Genomic DNA, 23,974 nt, shown 5'->3' with positions numbered 1-23,974 from the left:
TATATATATATATATATATATATATATATATATATATATGTATATATGTATGTGTGTATATGTGTGCGTATAGATATACAACACATACATGGTTCGATTCTCCTCTAGAGAATCTGCGTGGAGACGTGCGAGAACTAGCGGACCGGAGTTCCGCTGTGGCGACCCTAACCGGGAAAAGCCAAGACAAACACACGTACGTGTGTATGCACATGTACACGCACACGTACACAATGTATATACACATGTACATAAGTGTATAACATGTAGTGTACAACGCATACAATTGTTATACATATATGCATCAGTATATTATATATACAGACATATCAGTATTATATATACACATGTATACACAGACAGTATAATTTACATACATATACACACCTGTATATTATATAGACACTATTTATACAGATATGTACACAATATACACACCTGTATATTATATAGACACTATTTATACAGATATGTACACAATTGGTATAAGTGTGTGTAAACACATCGGTATCTCCCTCTCCATGCACACAATCAAAACTCTGGGGGAAAAAGTTGCAGAAGCATGTTTCCCATACTTCCAATCCTACTCGACTGAGAAATATCTGGATTTTGGAGGGGCAGCTGACTAATCGGGAAAACTGCAGTCGAGAGAAAGAGGAAATTTTACTTCGTTACAGAAGGAATTTCCAGAATCTACAATGCTAGACACTGAAAAACTGCAGTGTTCTCCCACTGAAAACTCTGGCACATTATACAAGTCAGAAACCCCCGCAGGGAGCATTAGAAACAGCTCTCCTCAGAGCCCAAATCATAAGTGAGAAAACCCTGCATGTCTCCATCTTGTTCATATTCAGAATCTGAATCTTGACAGATGGCCCTCCTTTTACCTGAAACTAAAAGGATAAACAGCCCGAACCCAAGCCAGACCCAGTATTTGTCGTAAGGAAATCTAATCAGATACATGCTTAAAAGTCAGTGTTGTCAACTTCCCTAGGGATGGGCACAGCAGTTTAACAGGGAAGCCTTCGAGTCCCTCTCCCAGGAAGAGGAAAGCAACTAGCATGCCCATTGAGGGGACCCCCTAAAAGGCAGAGGACAGATAATCCTTGGTTTGTAGGGGCTGTAGGTGTTGCACTAGAGGGATTCTAAGAGAACAGTCCAAAGTACAAATAGCCACAGCACTTAACCCCCCCCCCCCTGCAGCTGAGGTGGCAAAAGCAGTTTGCCTTTTTTCGTGGCTTGAAGGGCTGACAGTTTGTTCCATGGTAAAGGTGAAAACGGTGCCCCTTTCCCAGGGAAGAGAAGTTCAAACAGTCATGACAGTCCGTTACAACTCCTAGCTTTAGGGCAACTTCCTTGAAATGGAAAGTGGAAGGCTTCACCCCAGTGACTTCTGTTCAAAGGACCAGCATCAAGCAGGCGATCAATCCTACGCCTTGGAGCATACCTAGATGGCAAAAGTTCTGAAAGGCTTGGCATCCAAACTTCAGTCAGCTGCCTGACAGCTTTGGCATGTGAAAGGTGCCCTGTAGCTTTGGAAAATGGCAGGAAATCACCTATATATTAGTGAGGGGTACTGCAGCAGGTGGCCAATATAAGTTATCACAATCCTCTCCTTATACAAAAAATAAGCTTCCATACACTGCAGCCTAGAGCTCAGACCTGAAATGCAGCAACCAGGATTTCCCCCCAGACAAAGAATACTTGTACCGAGATTTTATTCCTTCGTGGTAAAAGGGTGCATCTTCTGCATTCTGGAGATGCACAGCATCAGTGAGGAAGGGAAGCTCAACTACAGTTGTATCAAGTAGGACTGAACTGTCCTTCCAAGGAACCACCACAAACTCACTCAGCACAATGCAATTTGTTGGCCACATAAAAAAAAAAATAGTACAAGATAAAGCTGTCAAAAATGGACAAAGCAAGCTTCAAACTTGCCCTTGGTCAGAGCCTGAGTATGCAACAGCTGAATTACCCCAAAGCCCATGAAAACCAATAGTAGCATACCTCAAGCTCTTAAAGAAATCTGAACAAAGCCTGATGGTGTGGGGGGCGGGGGGCAAAGGCCCCAAAATAGGGACAGATTTTAATTAGAAAAGGACTTACCATGGATTTCTGAAGGATGAACTCAAATGTACTTCATTTAGTGACTTCAATCCTCTGATCTCGGTGATTTACCAGAAATACGAGCAACAAAATTTGAAAACGAGGCAAAAACCTGGACATTCTGCAATAATCTAGACAGCAGAGGTACGGAAAGTAGCAATCTAGATTAACAGGATATACAAAATTTTCGAATTAAATCTGTGATTTGGTCAAGGAGACCAAGCTTGTCATGCAAAGTTTTTAGCTTGATCATAAGCCAAAAGGTGTTGGTGTACAGACATGCAATGGGGCAAACCTTTGGTTAGTGCACTCATAGGAATGTTGGATTACTGCTCTGTTTCGAAACAGCTGCTCTTTGGCCAATTTGGGGTGAGTCATACCTCAAACTTTACCAGGGTACAACAATGAAGTGACCAATTGCAGGCTCTGCCACGTTTGCATGTTCAACACAAGAAAGAATGAGTACACAATAAAATTGTTACAGCATTAGTATGTAGCTCAGAAATCTTCTGAGTAGCACTTCTACTAAACTGCATTTTCCAGGGCAGGTAATTGCCTGCAGAAAGTGGTTCACAAGTTTCTTATCCATGACAGAAGACTGAGCAGGATCCCATACAAGCAAAAGAATGTTTGGCTAAAGCCTTGGCACAACTTGGGAAATGCCCAGGAGAGATACCATCACTGAACAGGAAAACAGACTGACCTAGTCTACACAATCTCAGAAAGGCAGTTCAATTACAGATAAGCTGGGGACCATTTTGTTGCAACCCAAATAAAGTTCACTTGGCTTTATGGATCTTACACTCGACAGTCTGCCACTCTGGTGGAAAAATCTAATTGAACCAAAGCATGGAACTTTGGTTTTGCTCTGCCATGTTGTCCAGGTGCCCACAAACTTGGGCCCAAACCAATGTTTGGGAAACTTGCATCTGGGGGTGTCACACTGGGGGTATCACTGTCACATGTCAGTGAGCCACCACAGCACTAAGGACTACATCTACGTGTCAAGGTTTCCATGTAAAGGTGTACTAAAAGGCAGCTTACAATGAAGACCTGACTAATAAGCACTTGTGTAGCTGTATTGGTCTTCACAGGAAAAGTACATGGTGCAGTCTCAAATTCCTCAAATACACCACATGTAGAAATTTAGTTAGTAAACAAGGGAGATGGTATTTCCACATGCCAAGTCTTTAGTATTCCTTGTGAGAAGATGGCATGCTCTGGTGCCAGCTTTGGTATTAAGCATACAGTTAATGCTATACCCATTCCATAGGTTTTGGAAAGTGTGTTCAAGCTTAGAAAAAGATCTAGGCTCTGATGAAACTGCTGGCCTCCTTCAAGCCTTACAGGTCAACCTACAATCAAGTTCTGAGCCAACTACCTACCTCACCAAGGCATTAACTCAATACCCCTTAATCTGCAGTCAAGTCAACAAAAAGTAGTTTTGTACCTACCATAAATGTAGATGTCCGATACACATGCAACTGCAGTCATAACATGTGGGTTGTCCTGCCTCAGGCAGCCCTCGGTCGGCCGGATTCCAAAGTCTGGGTCAGATGTCGGCTGAGGTCGCATTTCTCTCAGACGTCAGAGCGGCTGGAGTACATAAGCATCAGCCGACGCCATTTTCTTCAGTGTTTTACCCCAGATGCCAGGTGCCCTCCAAGGAAGGCTATAATCAAATTGGAAGACAAAAACAGGATTCCAGACAAACACACGAGCAATAAAGCAAATACACCATAACAGATACCCCCAGCTAAGGGTAAGGGGGATAGGCGTGGACCCTAGGCATAGAGGAGTATGGAGGGAGGGAAAACCCGACTGCAGTTGCATGTCTATCGGACATCTACATTTATGGTAGGTACAAAACTGTACTATGTCCTTCAAGAATGCAACTGCAGTCATAACATGTGGGTAGAATACCATAGCTTAGCTGGGGGAGGAGGAATGCTCTAGGAGAGAGATGGTGTGGCAATCAAACCCTGCAGGACTGCCGAAGCAAAGCCTGCTCTGGATTTGGAATAGAGGGAGATTGTAGCGTTTGGAGAATATATGCACGGAGCTCCATGTAGCAGCTTCTAGAATGTCCTTTGTAGGCACCCCTCTTAAAAATGCTGTAGAGGTGGCTGTAGCTCTGGTGGAATGTGGTCTGACACAGGCTGGAACAGTCTTCCCATGAAAGGAAGAACAGAATCTGATGCAATGTCCAATCCATTTAGAAATAGTCTGTTTTGAAATTGCTTTTCCTTGGACTGCAGGGGCGTAAGCTACAAAAAGCTGTTCAGACTTCCTACTGGCCTTGGTTCTGTCCAGGTAGTATCGAAGTGGTCTATGAATGTCCAAGGTATGCAAAAGTCTTTCCCCCTTATTCTCAGGATTGGGGAAGAAAGCAGGCAGATGAATGGCTTGATTTAGAGAAACCCTAGATACCACCTTTGGCGTTGGTCCTTAATGAAACCCTGTCTCTGTGGAAAAATAATAAAGGGTGGTATTGCCATTATGGCCTGTAGCTCCGAAACCCTTCTTGCTGAGGTAATTGCCAACAGGAAAGCTGTCTTCCATGAGAGAAATTGCAAGTCAACTGAAGCTGCTGGCTCAAAAGGAGCTAGAGTCAGTTTTTCTAAGACAAAATGGAGGTCCCAGGCTGGCACTGGGGCCTTTCTTGGTGGCTTAATGTTCTTGATTCCTTTCTTGGTGGCTTAATGTTCTTGATTCCCTTGAGGAATTGTCTTAGTAAGGGGTGAGAGAAAACAGGAGGATCAGTGTTTTATGTAGCTGAAACAGCAGATGCATGTATCTTTATTGAAGAATATGAGAGGCCGTTCTGCAACATATCTGCCAAATATTCCAAGATGAGTGGGATGTTCAGTAATGATGCATCATGTCCCGAAGTTATTTATGGGATCTCCCAAGCTGTCAGCTGCAGTGTCTGAAGGTTTGGATGCAGTGTTTCGAAATTGTGTTGAGTCAAAAGTAGAGGCCACTGAGGGAGGGCCCACCACCTGGGGTGACATGCTCCGTAGTAGTGGGTACCAGTGTTGTTTTGGCCAATCCGGAGCTATTATGATTCCCTTGGGCTTCTCTGTTTTGATCTTTAGTAATACTGAGGTCATCAGTGGCAGAGGTGGGAATGCATAGATTGCTAGGGAGTTCCAGTTGAATGAAAGGGCATCTATTTTCCAGGCCTTTGGATGGTATGTCCTTGTGCAAAATTTTGGTAGAAGATGATTGAGGTGAGAGGCAAATAGGTCCACTTCTGGCTTGCCCCATGTCGAAGTGAGTTGTCTGAAAGCCTTCAGATGTAACCTCCACTCGTGTGGATCTGTGAAATTCCTGCTTAGGCTGTCAGCCAACACATTGTCTTTTCCTGGAACAAACTGTGATTGTAACTGGATGTTTAGACTCCGTGATTTCTCCCAAAGCTGCATTGTCAGTCTGCAAAGGGGGTAAGAGTGGGTGCCCCCCTGCTTGTTTATGTACCACATCACAGTGGTGTTGTCTGTCCGTATCATTAAATGGCCTTGCTGGAGTTGGTGTTGAAAAGCCTCGATAGCATGCATTACTGCCAGCATTTCCTTTTGGTTTATATGCAGATGTGTTCCCTTTGGAGACCATTGTCCTTGTATACACCTGCCTTCCATGTGCGCCCCCCATCCAAGGTCCGAGGCGTCTGTAGTCATGGTCTGTGTTCTGTGGTTTTTTGAATGACATACCTGTGTTTCTCCTGGCTCACCGAGGCCCACCATAGGAATTCCTTTTGTAGGCATGGAATGAGTGGTATGACTGTCTCCAAGTTGTTGCTGTGTTGAGACCAAATGCTTTTTAGGTACCATTGAAGCTTTCTCATGTGTAGTTTTGCTAATGGAACCAGTAGAATGCAGGATGCCATGTAACCCAGGGCCTGTAGGAATCTCCTTGCAGTCATCTGGGTGAGTTTTGCTAAACCTTTGAAGTATTGAGTTAACTTCTCTTGCTTGTCTTCCGTCAGGTAAGCCATCTGAGAGGCTGTGTCTAGTTTGGCTCCTAAGAAGATTTGCTGGGATGGCTGCAGTCTTGACTTTTGGAAGTTGACTGTGTATCCCAGAGCTTGAAGTAATCGTATGACATAATCCAGGTTTTTTTGTCATCAATTTGTCGTCCGCTTGTATGAGGCAGTCGGTCCAGGTACGGGTAAATTTGTATACCCTGGAGCTTGCAATGAGCAATTACTGAAGCCAGGCATTTTGTAAATACTCTGGGCGCAGTAGATAAGCCAAACGGCAATGCTGAGAATTGATAATGCTCTGGCCCTGCAAGAAATCTGAGGTATCTTCTGCAGCTGTCCGATAGGGACATGCAGGTATGCCTCCTTGAGGTCCAGAGTAATCAGCCACGACTCCTTGCCCAGCATGGGAAGGAGTTGCTGTAGAGTCAGCATTTTGAACTCTGGTACTATGAGAAAGTTGTTTAATGCGGACAAGTCCAGTATTGGTCTCCATTGAGATTCTTTTCTTGGAACAAGGAAGAGTCTTGAGTAAAACCCCTGTTCTTGTTCTTGCTGTGGAACTCTTTCTATTGCTTTCATTCGAGTCAGAGTGATTTGCTTGATGGCCTCTGCCCTTTGATGTTGTGGTAGATTTGGCATGCCTTGTTTTCTTGGTAAGGTATGAAAATGAAACCTGTACCCTCTGTCTATAATGTCCAAAATCCATTTGTCCTTTGTCTGTGCCAGTTTTCTGCAAACAGAGATAATTTCCCGCCCAAGGGAGCTTCTAGTTGTTCCCTGGTAGGCGGTAGTAGAGGAAAGTCATTGAGTTTGTGGTTGTTGGGCAGGTGAAACCCCTGTGTCACTTCTTTGGTTTCCTGGCTGCCATTGTCGTCCCCTGTAAAGGCCTCTGTATTGGCCTCTTCCTCGGCCACGTCTGTTCTTACCCCTTTGAAACTTTTCTGGATTAGGAAAGGACCAGTTTTTTGAAGGCCAATTCCTACTGAATCTGGGGGTTGAACCTGGAGGAAATCTTTCACAGTCTGAACTGATTTTGCTTTTTCTTCGATGGTCTTTAACACATCCTTAGCATTTGCACCAAAAAGCTTGTTCTTTTCCAAAGGTGCATCCAGTAGTTTTGCTTTTACATGATCTGGTAGAGGTTGATCTTTTAACCAAGCATGTCTACGCATCACTGCCCCTGTCATAGCTGCCCTACATGAAGCTTCCAGTGCATCATATCCACACTGCAGGAAGTGATTGCTTACTTGCTGAGTGTTATGTACAGCTTCCTGCAAAGTCTTCCTGTCTAAAGGATCAGGAGAAGCTGTTTTTTTGTAAATCTTCTAAGAGATAATCCTGATATTGGAACATATGAAAAAGGCAATTTAAAGCTCTCATAGATAAGGTAGTGGATGTGTAAACCTTTTTACCCCATCTCTCTAATGACCTTGCTGCCCTGTTGGAGGGCAAAGGATTTGAGGTGGAGGCTGAAACTCCTTTAGGCCCCTGTGAAATAGTTTCCAAATCAGCAGTATGGGCCCTGAATACATGGGAATGAGTTTCTGGGACCCTGTAATACCTGTCTGGCTTGGCTGGAGCAGGAGGAAGAGAATCAGGGGTAGCACTAGAATCAGAATACAAATCATCCAGAACATCAAGTACAGGAGGAATAGCTAAGGGCCTGTGCTGAGGCTTCTTAAGGAAAGTCCTAAGGCGTTTCCTAGAATCAGAGTATTCCTGACCCTGCCACTTGAAATGTTCCCTCATGGTGTGCAGAACTTCCCCAAAAGAAATATCCTCAGGAGGGGAGGCCGAAGGTATGGAATCTTCTGCATCAGAGTCCTCATAGGTGTGGAAGAGCTCTTCCTGGCTATCAGAGTGGACCGAGCCCTCAGAGTCTTCATCTGAAGGAGAAGGGTCAGAGGGTTCAACCCGGGGCCTTTTATCAGGAGGCGGCTGGGGTGCTCTCTCAGGATGGGCCTGTGAACCTCTGATCATGGAAATTAAATCAGCAGCCATGGACATAATTTGTGTCTCCGGAGTCGGCTGAGGTAAGGATTTGGAAGCAATATGCTTTGTTTTGCTGGCTGCCTTAGCCCTAGTGTAGGCCTTAATAGACATGGCCATAGGAGGCCTGGCAGCTCCGTGTGCAGGAGTGACCTTGTCTACAGCAATGGTCTTGGGCATTTCCTCGGTTTCGGTATCCGGAGGAAAATCTATAACTGGCGGAGTAATATCTGGAATTGGAGTAGTCGGTAATGCGGTGTCTTCGGTTCAGAGCGGTGGAGACAGTCTGAGGGAACCGGAGCACTCTCGCTAGGTTTTGGCGTGGAGCCGGTGGTAGACGCGGGCCGAGTATGTCGGTCCCGGTCTTTTCGCTTTTTGGGAGTTTGCGATGTCGGAAGATCCGACGGCATGGTGTAAGCAAATTTATCACCGAAAAAGTTTCAGCGAACTCCGCCCGGCGCCTGAGTGCACTTGTTGAAGCGAGCACAGGCTACACAGGCCGAGACGTCGTGGTCTGGGCCCAGGCAAGGGAGGCAGTAAGAGTGGAAATCCTTATGAGGTATTTGTTTACCACAACAAAGACAATTAACTTTTTCAGTAATTTCTGACATCGGCTGAGGCAAGAAAAGGTCCCCAACGGGGTACTTAGCTTTTTTGATGACTTCGGTATCGTAGAATACAGGAGCTGACCGACCGGCACTTGCGAACTGCTTCTGCTTCGGGCACCGCGCGGCAAGAAAGACTGAAGAAAATGGCGTTGGCTGATGCTTAAGTACTCCAGACGCTCTGACGGAGAGAAATGCGACATCAGCCGACGTCGGACCCAGACTTTGGAATCCGGCCGACCGAGGGCTGCCTGAGGCAGGACAACCCACATGTTATGACTGCAGTTGCATTCTTGAAGGACATCTAAAGTACTAGACCAGCAGCGGTAGAGGTAGAATGCAAGACATTGTTAAAGGTATGAGCAGGAACATATGAAATATTGCACAATAAGTACAAGAATTAGAGAAGGTTAGAAAGGAAGTAGAGAGACTGGACAAGTGGTTAAAAAAAAAAACAATGGGAGGATACATGTAGATCTCAAATATCCAACTAGAGTATTTAGGATCCTTGGAAATAAGTTACAATTTTTTTTTTATAAACCAAATAGATTCCAGAGAATTCTTCCACAGGTAGAACAGCAAACGCTGGCGCTACGAAGGGAAAACATTCTGCTGCGAGACCAAGGATTCCCTGTCTGATGCTGGGTTGGCACATTGGCATGAGGGAAATTTGAGCCGTCATACAGAATCTGAATTGCCTAGACATGGAAAAAAGACTTCCTGCATCCAATTATGGTGGCTGCCAAAAAGCAAAATTCTAGAAAATTGAAATCAAAATCTAAACAAGCTATACTAGAACTAGTAATAGTGACTACACTCAGAAAACTGGAATGGAAATATTTAGAAAAGGATAAGAGCAAACTACATAGGAAAATAATGGGAATTATGGAATACATGTGGGAAAGATGGCAGGACTTAAATGAGCTATGCAAGTGTTTTGAAAGGGACTGGATTAAAGTGATGTATGTTTGCAACTGGAGTGTCAGCATGGTTTGTCATGTAAAATGCTTGCAACGAGGATAGTATCAATGTGGTTTGTTTTAATTTAAGTGTATGATTGTCTATGTTATAAGTAATGGTTTAAAGGCAGGAACTGAATATATTTGCCTGTCACAAGTGTTAATTCAATAGAGTTTAAAAAAATGCTAGAGAACTGGCACCCTCAGAGATATCTAGATATTCTAGGGATGGCTATTAATGTTTAGGCTTGGTCAGATAGGCTGAAAAGCATATGATGCAGCAGAAGACATACCCGGTGGTGAGGTACTCACTGGTGACTGCACTGTGAAAAAAGTCCAACAAGCGGGACAAATTGCATGTGCAGGCACCAATTCTGTTACAGATCAGTCTGGAACCTGACAAAGATGCCCAAACCCAAGACAAACATTAGCATTAAAAGGTGGACAATGGCAGCAATTAACCCCATGTCTGAAGTAGCAGTATAAAATGGCAACTAAAAAAATCCAGGTGTCAGGGAAAGTCTGGTACTACAACTACAAACATCTGCTCTGGATACTGACCCAGAGGCTAATACCAGGCAAATACAGAAATGGCAGTGGCATCAAATGAATAGTTAAGTGGAAGGGGGTCAGATCTCCTAGGAGCCTTAATGACATTTTCTTCAAGCCCACTGTCACACCCTTGCTCAATTTTTTAAAAAAAGGACACAGCCAGAGATGGCAAGCAGCAGACTGGGTTATTCAGTTCTGCCTTGGGCAGAAATCACTGCAGACAAACAGGCAAGAAATGGAAAGGAGAAGATGAAGATCAGGTGAATGGAAAGGAGAGGAAGATGAAGATGAAGATCAGGTGAAACAGTGGCTTGCTTACGGGAGGTGTAAGAAGCCCAATACTGTATGGATCATGTCAAGAGATGTCAGCTAAAACCTGGAAGTCTATCCTTAGAGTGAAATGGGGCAAGTACATCAACTCTGGGAAATGTTGAGTCCTTCAAAGCAAGAAAGGTATTGATGTGCCAGCTGTTGAGTGGCAGGTTCCCTGCCAATAGCAAAACCCTTTAAAGGTCTACACAGGTGAGAGTCTAAGGTCCTAAAATTCTGGACAACTGTTCCGAAATGGAAACAAATGTCCAATAGCAAAGCATTTTCCTCAAATTTCAATAAATGCCACTGAGCCATTTCTCTACACCTTGCCAGATGCCTCTAGTAGAACATTCTTAAAAGGATTGGTCACCCAAGTGCCAATGGCTTTCACATCTAGTAGACCGGTCCAGCTAGCTCAAACGAACTACCATTGCTCCAAAACTAATTTGGAACTCTAGGTTACATTACTACTGTATAAATCAGTGGTGTTACAAAGATTGAAGCGTTCATGGTTATAGTGGAGAGGGCTCTACTAAACGTGGAAAGTCTTCCACAAAAGAAAAAGATGCAGTTTTGACAGTACACCTGCCTCACCTGAATTACTTGCAGGTATCCTACTGATCACCTATGCAAAGTCATGCATCGTAGTCTTCCCAATGGAAGAAGAGTCTGCAGTAGTCTTTAATATGAAGAGAGTCAACACTGACATTTAAAATCACTAAAAGCAGGTGTGATGGCCTAAACTGAAGTACCTAGGGCTACCAGCTCTCAGGACAGCAGGAGTATCAACTGCTAGCTAAAAAAGTTGTGTGGAGATCGGGTCTTATAGGTGTTGCAGGCCAGAAAAAAAAAAAACAGCAATTTGGAAGCTTTGAGGCTATACAGAGCGTGAAGGAAAAGCTGCCACGTTTTATCTGAATTTTGCACTTGGAGGAATGGTAACTCATCCTTGAAGGACATCTGCTAATCTTGACTCAACATGTGCTATGGCTGCCACCTATACCAGGAAAGTAGAATGGCTAAAGCCCTGTGCAAGGCACTGGAGCACTTGTGGGTTTAAGCTTAGTGGATAGGCTCTTATTGGCATTGGAGTTCACTGGGAAAATTTCTTACCCTTGTACAAGTCTTATGGATTAGATTCTGAAAATATGCCCACTTTTCAGAGGTATACCTAGCTTCTGGTAATTGCGGTACTATTCTGAATTATACCTGGACCCAAGAGGTTTAAACACTTGAGAACTGGGTCCTGCAGATAAGTCTCAATTAGGACCCATGTTGTCTTGGTCAGAACGGTGCCGCCAGAAAGCTTCGTGCAGACAAATTTCAGGATACATTTTACCTAAATGTGGGTTGTGTAAAGTAGGCTACTGCTCAAGTCAGCCATGACCTCTGCTGCAGCCTAAATGCAAAGAAAACCAAGTAATGTAGTCACAAGGCCTGGGGCACTTGTGTGCACAGGTAGTTTAATGGCACCCACCCCCCAGCTTACTGATGTACCATAAGCTACTACCACGTTGAGCAGCTTGGCAGCCACCTCTAGGTCAGCAAATTAAACAGACATGTATGCAAAATTAAATTTTGCTCAAATCCTTCAGAGACTCCACCACAATGCCTTCCCTAATATGGGAGACACCACTATCGCAGGTAATCTCTACATTTGTCAGGAATGGGAGTCGCTACATGGGTAGTCTACATGCTTTGAACAGCTTTACTTGGCTTCAGGGTACCTTCCACATGCCCAAAAATTGGACTGGCTCAGAGGAAAAATCTCACCTCATTCAGGTGGGAGGGTTCTGTTCATGCCATTTCCACTTACAAAAGGTGATATTGCACCTTTAGTGAAATTCACTTTTATCTTAAGGGTTGCCATGCATCTACAGTCAATCTTGCCACCATTTCCCATTTCAAGAGCTAGTAAAAGCCTTCATTTACACAGCCAATTTATTCCATTAACCAGGCAATGATCTTTCATATCATTGCACACAAATGGGATCTGCTCAATTTTCCACCCAATCTAAGAACTGAACTACATAACTCAATTCATAGGGACAAAGTGGAACAGCTAATGTTGCTTCACAGCAAATGGGTTCTTTGGATAGATTCTTAAGACTGGGCACTTTCAGTGCAGTGAGTCTGCATGTCCCAATTGTCTTGCTGGTTCTATGTGTTAGTCTCCAACATTCGAATGACCTGCAGTAGGTGGACTGGACAATAAGCTTGTCATAGGTGTGAACATGCATGTGCAGTACAGAACCAGACAGGCTAGCCTTCTAGCAATGTGAACAGCAGCTATAGTTTGAGGAGACAGACATGTGCAAAAAAATGGGGAAAAAGGGGGTTGCAGATGGCTTTGCCAATTCATACTTCATATGGGGCAACCCTTGCAACCTACATGGGGTCAGCTGCAATTAGCATCAATTCCACTGTTGACACAAGCTTCCAAACACTAAAGTATAATCTCATTGCTCCTGTAATCAGAGCAAAAGATTTAAGTGGTCTGAAATTTGTGACCCACAACCTGGACAGCCATCAACTGCAAAAAAACTTTCCCCAGGCTACCAAAACAGTTGCCGCCATTTCACAATATATTCTCATCCAGGGATTTTCAAGCCAGCTGTTAATCACTGGGAGCCTATATGGCTTCCTGTGCATCTTTGTAGAGGCACTCCAGTGGCATCTTGCTTTCACATATTCCAGTCAGCACATTCCACCCTAATACAAACTGCTGGAAAGCACCTGGATGAATTTCATTACACATCTGCTTCAAGGGCAGCATGACTAAACACCTGTGAGCACAACTGCCTATCTGAATTGCCCAGTATGTGTGGTTAACCTGGAAGGAACCAGTTCAACTTTATGCCCAACCACATCCAGTGCAACTCCATCTGCCTACACCAGTCACATGTCAATTCAAGGCAGCAGCCAGGTTCATGAATCTGCAGTTTGTCCCATGTGGTTTATGATGAACATTTGTCTAAGATGGTCTTCCCACAGTGAAGACTCTGCCCTAATTACAGCCAATAAATATCTTTCATTTCATAACCTGCAATGACAGTACTCAAATTATGACCAGTGCTAGTTTTTTTTCTTTCATTTTCTGCTCTAAAGCAGTCACCAAGAACTTCTAAAACTAATGGGACAATTTCTCCACTGCAAAGTGGTACCACATACAGTGGCAATTTGCAGTTATAATAGCATTCCAGAGTCGTGACATGAAACTATGAATATCAGCAATCCAATTGGATTTAATGCAGTGGAAGTGGTGTCATCCTTACCCCATTCACAGTTCTTGCAAAAGCCTCGGAAAGACACCAGGTGTTACATTAGAGTCCCCAAAAACATACCTTGGAAGTTGCTGTTACAAGAACAAATTGACTTTGTTCATACAAGTACAGAACCTGTTCGATCCAAAGGAAGGTTAGAATCAGTACCCAAATCTACCAGTGAGACCTCGCACCATAAATCTTATGTAATGGCTTACAGCAACACATTGCTTCAAATCACCCCACCACCACTTTATGGTGTAGTGTACAGATTCTGCCTCTCTATTCACTGCACTCCATACTCTCAGGTCTTTGTATACATATAGACTAGACAACTTTGTCCCCCTTTGCAAAGCCTGCTTTCCTACACATGACCAAATCACCATGTCTGCTCAACCCTCTCAAATGGGGCTACTCTAGCAACCCAGTGTACATACTACCCAGTCACTTCCATCTCCCAAAGCTTCCTCAGCTGCTCTGCCTTTACTTCCTAGGGCTGTGCTGAACAGAACACTTGTCAAGCCCACATTCTGTGTCTTGGAACTCCTTACTTAAGATTTCCACAAATACCTAGTGTTAACCTTTTCCAGCTCATTTCTTCCCTTTGACTCACTGCCAGTGAAATAAAACTTGAAATGCCCTTGCATCTTCAATGGATCCCACTTTCTCAATCCTTGAAAAAGGCTATAGGAACACATCAATATCCTGATCTGAACTAAACAGTTTAAATAAGACCTGGACTACTACTGAGAGATTCCTGTGGCCATTTAGAGCAAATCAAAAACTGCAGATTATAAAAGTGGGCAGCAAATTCTCCCCTAGCCAAGTGGCAACTGTATACTGAAAAAAAAGGTTGTTTAGTAATTCATACAGCAGTATTTCCCCTTCAAACATTTGTGTAAATCAAAGTCCATCCCGATGCAGACAATTACAAAAATGAAATGCAATGCAGTGCTGGCTTACACTCACCTGGTAGTCACGTCTATCAATGTTGGGAACATCCATATTATGGGTAGAGGGGCAGATATCTTCATACTTCTTGCCACTGAAGATGTCAATGCCAACCAGATGGACCTGTTAAAATAAACATTAAAGATCTAGAGAAGAGCATCAAAGCTACGTTTTAACCAATTCTACACTTGACACACATTATAGGTTTTATATTGACTGGGAGTTATCCCAGACCCCACTACCAGGTTACTGGCCACAACCCTTAACCCATTTAACCAGCAGTTAAGTAGAGCAACAGCTACAACCCATTACCACAAGATGGTTCAGTTCCCATGGGGCCTGCAGTCTGGGCATTCTGACAGCTATCTAACAGTACAGATGTACGGTAGTTTGGCCTTATCAAATATGATTCTGATCAGCCAGCTGTGCAGTCCAAGCTTATACTCCTGGCTAGCTACTAAAGGAATACACCCTTTAATATCAAGACACCAAAAGTGACCCAAGCCTAGAGATAAGGTCCAGTTCAATGCCTCTAGTGAACAGAATTTACAGCTGCTGCACAAGCAACATCCCAGGAAGTACTTTCTGAAAGTCCTTCATCAGCAACTACTCTAGCTGAAAGGTCTTCGATTCAGTGTCCAATCACTGTAATCCAATTTCTGGCAAGTCCCTTTTCAACCCAATGCTTTTGGAAAACCAGGATACAAAAAGCAGGGAACCTTTTTAGAGACCATGTTTGGTCCGTTTTTGCTGCTTGTGTACATCCACAAATGTTAAATTAGAATTTGTAAAAGGGGTTCAAGGGCTACTTCAGTGGCTATCCTAGACCACAGATTTAAACAGACCAAGAGAAGCTATAAAAATAGCATTTCTCCGTGAGGCTAGATGGCCACCATAAATACTTCCTAAAACATTTCAAGAATGGAATGTCTGCAGCTGGCTACAAGAGCACAAAACTTCACAGCATAGGTCACAAAGGGAAACAAGACAGACCTCACCCTGAATTCGGCTATGTACTTCATTACTGAAAGCCCGATTTCCTTCCGAGCTCAAGTAAAGGCTGAAAGGGGTCAGATTAAACATGGTGGTGTTCAAGTTTAGTAAACCGTAAACAGTGGAAAAGAGTTGGAACAATCGAGACATGGAACATCAGCTATAATAGACTTGACTGCAAGCAGAGTTCTGTTAGAAATGTATAACAGCAGATGAATAAACTTGCCGTTTCATTAATACCAAAAACTGAAGTCAAAATTAAATGCCTGGCCTCTTGCAACAGAAATCCCATCCAACCTAAATGGCTGTCTGTAGACTTTTAGCTATGTCCACAACCTCAAAGGCAGTACACAATTGTGTGGAGCCCCTATACCGAGCCAGAATATACAGCAAACCTACTGGCTGACAAATTTAGCTTGAACTTTAACCCCTCCCCCACCTTCTCAGAAAATACCAAACTCACTACAGAACAGGACCTTAATGCTCTCAAGAGCACTGCGCCTACACAAAATCCCAAAATGCCTACTAAATAGCATGAAATATGACCCATCAGGACCTCTAATTGCCATTAGTCGCCAAACAGACTTGGGGCCTCATGAACAGCAATCATACTTCTACACAAAGGTGGGCCATCTACAGACTCAAGTCTCACTAGTGTCAAATGCCAAGCCATGGAAGTCTAACAAGAAATCTCTAGACACTGGAGCCAACCCAGTGTGGCCTGGTCAAGGGCAGGTCATGCCTACTCAACCTGGTGGACTTCTTTGCAATGGAGAAGGGCAAATGTTTCACACCGCCTACCTTGACGTGGCCAAAGCATTTGACAATACCCCCATTGGGTATTCACCCACTGGACAGCCAGCTGGCTCAGACAGGACCCAGGAAGTTAGAATTGGGGGAGTCCACCTCAATGAGGCCAGTGACAAACAGTGCCCCTCAGGGAAGTCCAGGGACCGCTTTCTGGCACTTGTCTGAAGTTAAGAATGTCTGCGGACTAAGCCTGTAGGTGACAAGAGCAACTGTCATTGAATCGCCCACCAACAATGTTCGCCAGGAAAGGTGCATTAGCCATGGACCAAGTCATCCACCCCTAGTAAGTCATTAGCATTGACCCAGTAGCCCAGGAAGGACAGACAGGAATCTGGCCTTTGACCATTGCATGTCTATAGTAAGGAAATTCTATGCTACACAACTAAAGACATGGGATCTATGTCAAAGGAAAAATTCCACCGTACTTTGCTTTCAGACCTATCTAGTACAATGCCCCCTTTGGTATGTAGCTAACCAGACATTCAACTGGAACGTTCAGGAGGTTCCTCACCAAAATAAAGGACAAATCCTAAGCAGACTACCTCAAGGCAGTATCTTTGTATTCCATCTCCTAAAGGCCGTTGAGGGGAGATCTATGGCTAGCATAAGTCACTACAAAATCCCACTATGATGGACCTCCTACATATCTGCAAAACAGTACCAGAGTTACCCATTCTAAAGGCTTAAACCTTGCCTGTGATACAAGTAGGACCCGATGGAAACTGCGCTATATATCCCAGAGACTACACCTTCTCTAAAACAGACTTCTCCATCCACGCAAGGCAGTGTTCCTCCTCAATGCAATTAAAGTGCAACTTGGACAAATGGATGGGGAAAAGGAAATTCATCTACAAAGCCCCTGCTTACACTTATCAAGGGTACCAGAACTTAATTTGGGATGCATGGCTAGGCTGAAAAGGGTCCTTGTGGTGAACCTAGTCAACCCATATGAACCTGGAGGCAGCTCTCGCTGTGCAAGTCTACCAGCGCCATCTTCGTGCCCTGGCAGCTTTCAGGAACCTTGCCCAGCCAAACTAGCCTGCTCAGAAGTAGAGGGGAGAATTACTACAAACAAAACACCAAGTTCTTAGCACACTGCTCTAAACTGTAGCAATCTGCTACAGTTTAAAAATTGAAGTGCTTGCAGAGTATAAATTGTAGCAACTATATACTACACTTGTACCAAATAGCTTGCTACAGTTTAAGACATAACTGGAAGGGTTGGAGGCAGGGCACAGAAACAGGACATGAAAGGTTGGACATGCTAGAACTTTGTTTGCATTTTAATGAAAGAGCTGGGGATGGGGCACAGGGGAAGGGGTTGGGAGGGTGGCTTAATGGCCAAAGTGTTTGCCTTACAAACAAGCAGGGTTTTGAGTCTCAAGGGATAATTGGCTAGGCTTAAAATGGCTCAAGGGCAGTTAGCTTAGAACTAAAACTATGAACCTATAAGATCCAACTTTAATGAGCTGAATATTGCAGTTGGCTTACAGTGGATTTGTTTTTGCACACTAACCTTACCTGTTTTTATACCATAAAAAGTACCGTCTAATATGAAGAGTTTGAGTTTTGTGCCTGGATAAGGGCAAGCACATTTGTGCTCATCACCCATCTTTAGTATCCCACACCCTCCACACTTATCTCTCCTGAAACTGCTACCAGAGTCAGGCTTCTGTGGTGACTACTTTTGAACAGCAAGGGAGACCTGGAATGGATTCAAGGATATCGGCCATCTCCAAAGTACATTTCGTTTGACAAACCCTAGCAATTGGACTTTAAAGACAAAGGACATGCTCAATGGTACACCAAGCAGAAACGCCCTGAAGACAGGGGTGTCAAGCCAACATGCCGCAAACAACTGTGTGAAAATTCAGACACTTTAATATGCCCTTAGAATCCCAGCTTGAAGAGATCTCATCCAAGTGAGATGACTGACACTTGGAGGGGGGGGGGGGGCAACAGGACTCTACACTAAGCAAGGAGCTTCCACTTTATGAACTCTTTTGTGCAGTGGACAGTCCAGAGGGCAAGGAGGAGAGAGTGTGATGCAGATGTAACATCACAAGTCTGGATAAACAGGGATGCGATGAGCATCTTTTAATTCTAGTGTTAAAAAATGACATCACTTCACAAACATGTTTAGGAAAGATCCAAAACCAATCTGAATTTCTTTGGCTTTAAAAACATCCTTTAATAAGAACTTTTCACCATTTGGGGAGGATGATCAGGTTCTATTAAACCCTCATATACCACTTGTTGGAAACACGAGTTTAGTCACTGTTGTAGTCATCACACTTGGGTCATCTACCTGCAGGTAGCCCTCAAGTCAGCCCGAATACCAGAGACTTCATATTTGTGTCAGTTGCTTCAGTACTGACATCAGGGGGTATATAAAAACAGACAGCAGATGCCATTACATCAGTTTTACTGCCATTACATCAGTTTCTTACCCCCAAATGTCAGGGGCCCAAATAGGGAGCAAAGTTATGGTGGGAAAACCACCACCAGTAAAAAGTAACCACCAATAACCCAGTAAGGGGTGAGTAACAGAGGAGAGAGTGCTAGAGATAGACAAGGGGGCTGGAGGGTGGGAAACCAGGACTGCAACAGTGAATACACCAACATCTACATTTATGGTAAGTGTACACAACTACACTAGGTTTAGTGTTTCACTGTTGCAGTCACCACACTTGGGTCGACTCCCAAAGCTGAAGAAAGGGTGGAGGCAGTCGAAGAGTTGGGGCTGGTTAGTATGCCCTGCATGGCTGCTGTTGGAAAACCCACCCCATATTTGGAAAAGATGGGTAGGTGATGATGTTTGATGAATGTCCCTGGTAGAGACCCCCCTGAGGAATGCTGTAGAGGTAGAAGTTGCCCTATTGGAATGCGGTCTGACCCAGAGGGGTTGGCTTCCCATGGTGTTTGTAGCAGAAATGAATATAATGTGCTATCCATTTGGAAATTTTGAATGGCCTTGCCTTCTGCTCCTGGTGAAAGAATGACTAGTAACTGGCCAGATTTCCTGAAGGCTTTAATCCTATCCTGGTAGAATCCAAGCTGCCTGTGTACACCCAAGGAGTGCAGGATCCTTTCCCCTTTATTTTGAGGATTATGGAAGGAAGGCTGGTAAATGGATAGATTGGTAGAGGTACACTGGACACCACTTTGGTATAAAGGAAGGATTAGTCCTCAGGGAGACCCTGTCAGGCATGAAAAGTAATGAAGGGTTCCACAGCCAATAAGTGCTTGTAGCTCAGACACTCCAGCTGAAGTGATGGCCAGAAGCAAGGCTGTTTTTCCAAGAGAGGAATTTGAACTCCACTGACGCTGCAGGCTCAATATGGGGGGGTAGTGTGATCTTTTCCAGTACAAAGTTAAGGTCCCAAGCAGGGGTGGGTGCTCAGGAAATCCTACATGGCACACCTAATCACAAAAGGTTTCTCACCCGGGGGGGGGGGGGGGGACATCAGTTCCCCCTCAACTCACTCAGACCCATTAGAGTAAAACGCCCCTTTTGGTATGTACCTCAAGACATGTATAACTGGAAAGGCTGCAGAAATACCTATGCAGGCAGTCTCAAAAAACTCCAGCTTTACTCAGTTTCACATCACCTACTCAAGAGGTGATCTCTGCTTAACAGAGCCATGTCAAACCCAGAGCTGTTGGGACATGCTCCACTTTAGGGACATAAACAGAACATGCTGGAGGGATAGATTCCTGTCCCAGAGACTTCCCATACTCTGGAACAAACTATCTGTATATCAAACAAAGCTCCTCATTAGCACTCAAGAAAAATCTTGATTGGATGGGAGTTAGGAAATTCCCCCTGGGGATCACTTCTGTGGCTCTGCTTGACAGGGGCACAGGAAAATAATTTTCTTGGGTGGCAAAAGCCAGGGTACCATTTGGCTAGGCTTATGTAGGCCCTAGGGCCAACATAGCACCTACCTATGAACCTACAAGGTGATGACTTGAGTTGAAGTCATTGTGAATTCTTTCCACAAGGGGGTGGCTTAGCACTCCCCGTTTTAGGTGGAGGTACGCCATTGCTTAAATCTCTGCATAACCCGACGCTAATCTTGGGGGGGGGGGGGTCTGTTTCTTCGTGGTCTAATTTGAGATGGCCTTGAGGAGGCTGGAAAGGCCCAATGCCTACTGAATCTTGGAGGCTGCACTTGTAAAAATTGTTTTGATAGTCTGCATAGACCTAGCAGTTTCTTCCATCTTTTTTAAAACCTCTGCTGCTTTGGTGCCAAACAATGTCCTTGTTCAAAAGGAGCATTAAGTAATCTTGATTTGACATGGTCTGGCAAGGTCTGCTCTAAGCCAAGCATGCCTTCTCTGCACAGAACCAGCGTCTGCTGCCCTGCAAGCAGCTTCTAGGGCATCAGCGCCACATTGCAAGGTATGCTTGCTGACTTGGCTTGCAGAAAGCATAAGCTCTTGTAATTATTTTCTGCAGTCTGTAAAGGCAGATAATTTTTGCTCAAGTTCCATAATATGCTGCTGGTATTTCTATGCTGCTGGTATTTCGATGCCCTAACTAAGAGCTACAGGTGTATACTTTTTTACTGCATATGTCTAAAGCTCTGGAATCCATGTCTGAAGGGGTAGGATTCTTAGCTGTAGTTGCTTTTATAACTTTAGGCCCCTGGGCAAGGACCTCTGGGTTAGCAGTAGGATTTTTGAAAATAAATTTGAGTCTGGAACTATTACCCAATCTGGTTTCCTTGGAGCAGGGGGTAAAGTATTAGGAGTTAGACTGGATTCCATAAAGACATCACCCAGAACAGGAGGTGTTGCTAAAGGTCTGTTGAGGTAATCTTAAAAATTCTGAGCATCTTTTTGGACAGAGGATAATCCTGGCATTCCCAGTGGAGATGTTATCAAAGTAGGATTCCTCTGCATCTGAATCCTCAAACAGATAAAGGCACATCTTCATAAATCAGAAACTTGGTTTGTTAAAGCTGCTGGGGACAGGTCTCTTAGCAGGGGAAGGCTGGCTTCTCCTAATCGGCATAATCAGGTCTTCTGCCATTTTAAGCATTTGGTTTTGTGGCAAGGAAGCAGGTGCTTCAGTTTGGGTAGTTTAGGCATAGCTCATATCTTGGCCTTAGAAACTCTGTAGTTTTAGACAGAACTGAAAACGCAAAAGTAGTCTGTCGAATATCAGTAATGCAAAGAACTTCCTCAGAAGCTGGTGCCTGCACAGCAGCTCCGGACCCATCCAAGGTAGAGACATCTGCAGGTTCCATAGTGAAAGAGGAGTCTTGTGGCATACTTGACTCCAAATGGGTCTCTGTAGCGGCCTGCAAATCCATAGAAGCATGCATGAGTGGCTGCGAAAGCGCCTCAGAGTACCAGCGAACTGTCGACAAGCTTAACAGAAGTGTAGTCTGCAGTTTTGGACCTATGCAGTCAGTCTTTATACTTGTTTTTCGGAAGATCAGTAGTCGGATGGCTTACTGAAGCCATTTCAGAATACGGAGAGAGAGCGAAAGTATTTAGCAACAATAAGGGCCCAACGACGAAACGTTCAGGTGTTGAACAAGGCACAAAACCAACAGCAAGGTATGTCGTGGTCTGGACCTAAACAAGTGACGCAGTAAGAATGGAAATCTCTGTATGGTATTTGCTTTCCACAGGCGAGAGACTGACATCAGTTAGAGCAAGAAAAAAAGGATCCAAGGGGGTACTTAGCTTAAGACTTCAGGATGATTCAATTTGGAAATGAAAACTCAAGTAGTGTCCGACCAGCACTCGTGCAAACTGCTTCAGGCTCCTTGGCAAGAAAGACTGCTTTAATAGTGCCGGCTGCCTGTTTTTATACCCCCCCCCCCCGATGACCTGACATCAGCACTGAAGCGACAGCAACAGACGCAGAAATAGCAAGTCTCTGGTATGGGCCAACTGAGGGCTACCTGCAGGCAAATAACCAAGTGGGATTACTGCAACAGTGCAACATGAAGATATACTGCAACAGTGCAACATGAATATAATCTTCCACCATCTGTAGCCTTGATCGATCTTCAGAACCCATTTAAAAGATTCATTCACACTTCCTGATTTTTCAGGACTTGTCAGGCTCACGTGCTGGATCAGAAGCATACACCCAATACTTTTCCAATTCTATTCCCATCCATATCAGAAAGTGAAGGACTGGAACCAACTAAGTGTATAGAAGCATTAGGATTAACTGTTAGGCCAGGTTTGGGAAGTGTGTATAAAACTTAGTCTTGCCTTTTTAGGGGCAGCTAGCTGACTTTTTTCCTGATAAAGTGTATGTAGGCAGCAACATCCTCCAAAGCTGACAGAACTGGAAGAATTGATAAAAGGTTCTAGAAATTCCTTCTATAAAACAGCTCCGCCATCTAGAGCTAGTCCCCTCTGAAAAAAATCACTGCTACAGGTGACACTCCAATGTGCAAAAAAGGGGTAAAAGGGGTTGTGGATGGATGAGAAACTTATCCCACTGAAGATGCTTCCACATCCTGTGTTTTCCTCAGATTAGTTTCAGATTCCGAAATGGAGCTCTCCTCAGTCTGAATCAGAAATCAGGAGAAAGCCCTGCACACACCCTTTTATCCACCTGTCCAGATTCAGACTAGGTAATATTTTCATGAAAGAGGTACCACCCCCCCCTTTTTACCAGAAACTTTATATGGATCAACAGTCCATATTAAATCCTAAACCAAACCCAGTAAGCTATTGTCCAAGGAATTTTTGAGTAGGTTCTTCGTTGGCCCAATTTTTCCTTTCAATGTTAATGGCAGTGGCTGCTTAAACACTAAAATTAGCCATCCCCTAAAGTAAATTTCTCCACAGAAGAAAATGGCATTCAAAGTGGCAGGAAAAACACTTCTTTAAAAACAGTACAGTCTGGCTGTTTAACTCCTAGCTTTAAAACATTCAAAATGAAAATCCCCTCTCCAAAAGGGAACTTCTGCCCAGCAAGAGATTCTTTATTCATCTCAAAATAAAATCAGTTGCCTATATACATCCAAGGATTATAAAAAACTCCCCCCTCTTCTAGGATACGCAATCCAGGAAGTGGTTGGTCTGGCTCTGGAACAATTCTACCACCACAAAGGGTTATGACTTTAGGAATTAAATGTAAAGTCTCACCCCATCCTTGAACTTGGGGGGGCATTCTGCACATAACCCTCACCAGTTCTGAAAGAATTCTGGCATACTGGCCACTAAAGTGTTTTTCCAAGTCAAACAAGTGCAGTAGCAGCTGGTTTGTCATGAAGCTTGGTGTGCTTGGAAATTAAGCTATTTTAAATCTCTGTAGTAGCTTCACGTGGCTTTGGTGTGCAGGAGTTCTGGTTAAGACCTCATTTTATTGCATTTATTAGCTCTTTTTGAACTGGCTCACCACCAACCCACCCTTTTCCTGTTTTGACCTGCCCACCATTCGGCTTTGGATGCTCATCTTACTGGTTACTACTG

General features: G+C 44.1%; 1 protein-coding gene across 3 annotated transcripts in view; it reads right to left on the bottom strand.

Annotated features, from left to right (window-relative positions):
* EIF5A2 (eukaryotic translation initiation factor 5A2) overlaps positions 1–23,974 on the bottom strand; it is a 160,622-nt gene that overhangs the window by 113,890 nt on the left and 22,758 nt on the right. For all 3 annotated transcript variants that reach the window (XM_044070059.1, XM_044070060.1, XM_044070058.1), the window contains exon 3: positions 14,738–14,842. In XM_044070059.1, coding sequence (XP_043925994.1) covers positions 14,738–14,842 — 105 coding nt within the window. The remainder of the gene's footprint in view (positions 1–14,737; positions 14,843–23,974) is intronic.

The sequence above is a fragment of the Protopterus annectens genome, chromosome 4.part1, assembly GCF_019279795.1.
Source record: "Protopterus annectens isolate FY-2018-M chromosome 4.part1, PAN1.0, whole genome shotgun sequence".
NCBI lineage: Eukaryota > Metazoa > Chordata > Ceratodontiformes > Protopteridae > Protopterus > Protopterus annectens.
Note: the sequence above shows the minus strand (reverse complement) of the source record. Positions and strands in the feature narration are given on the sequence as shown.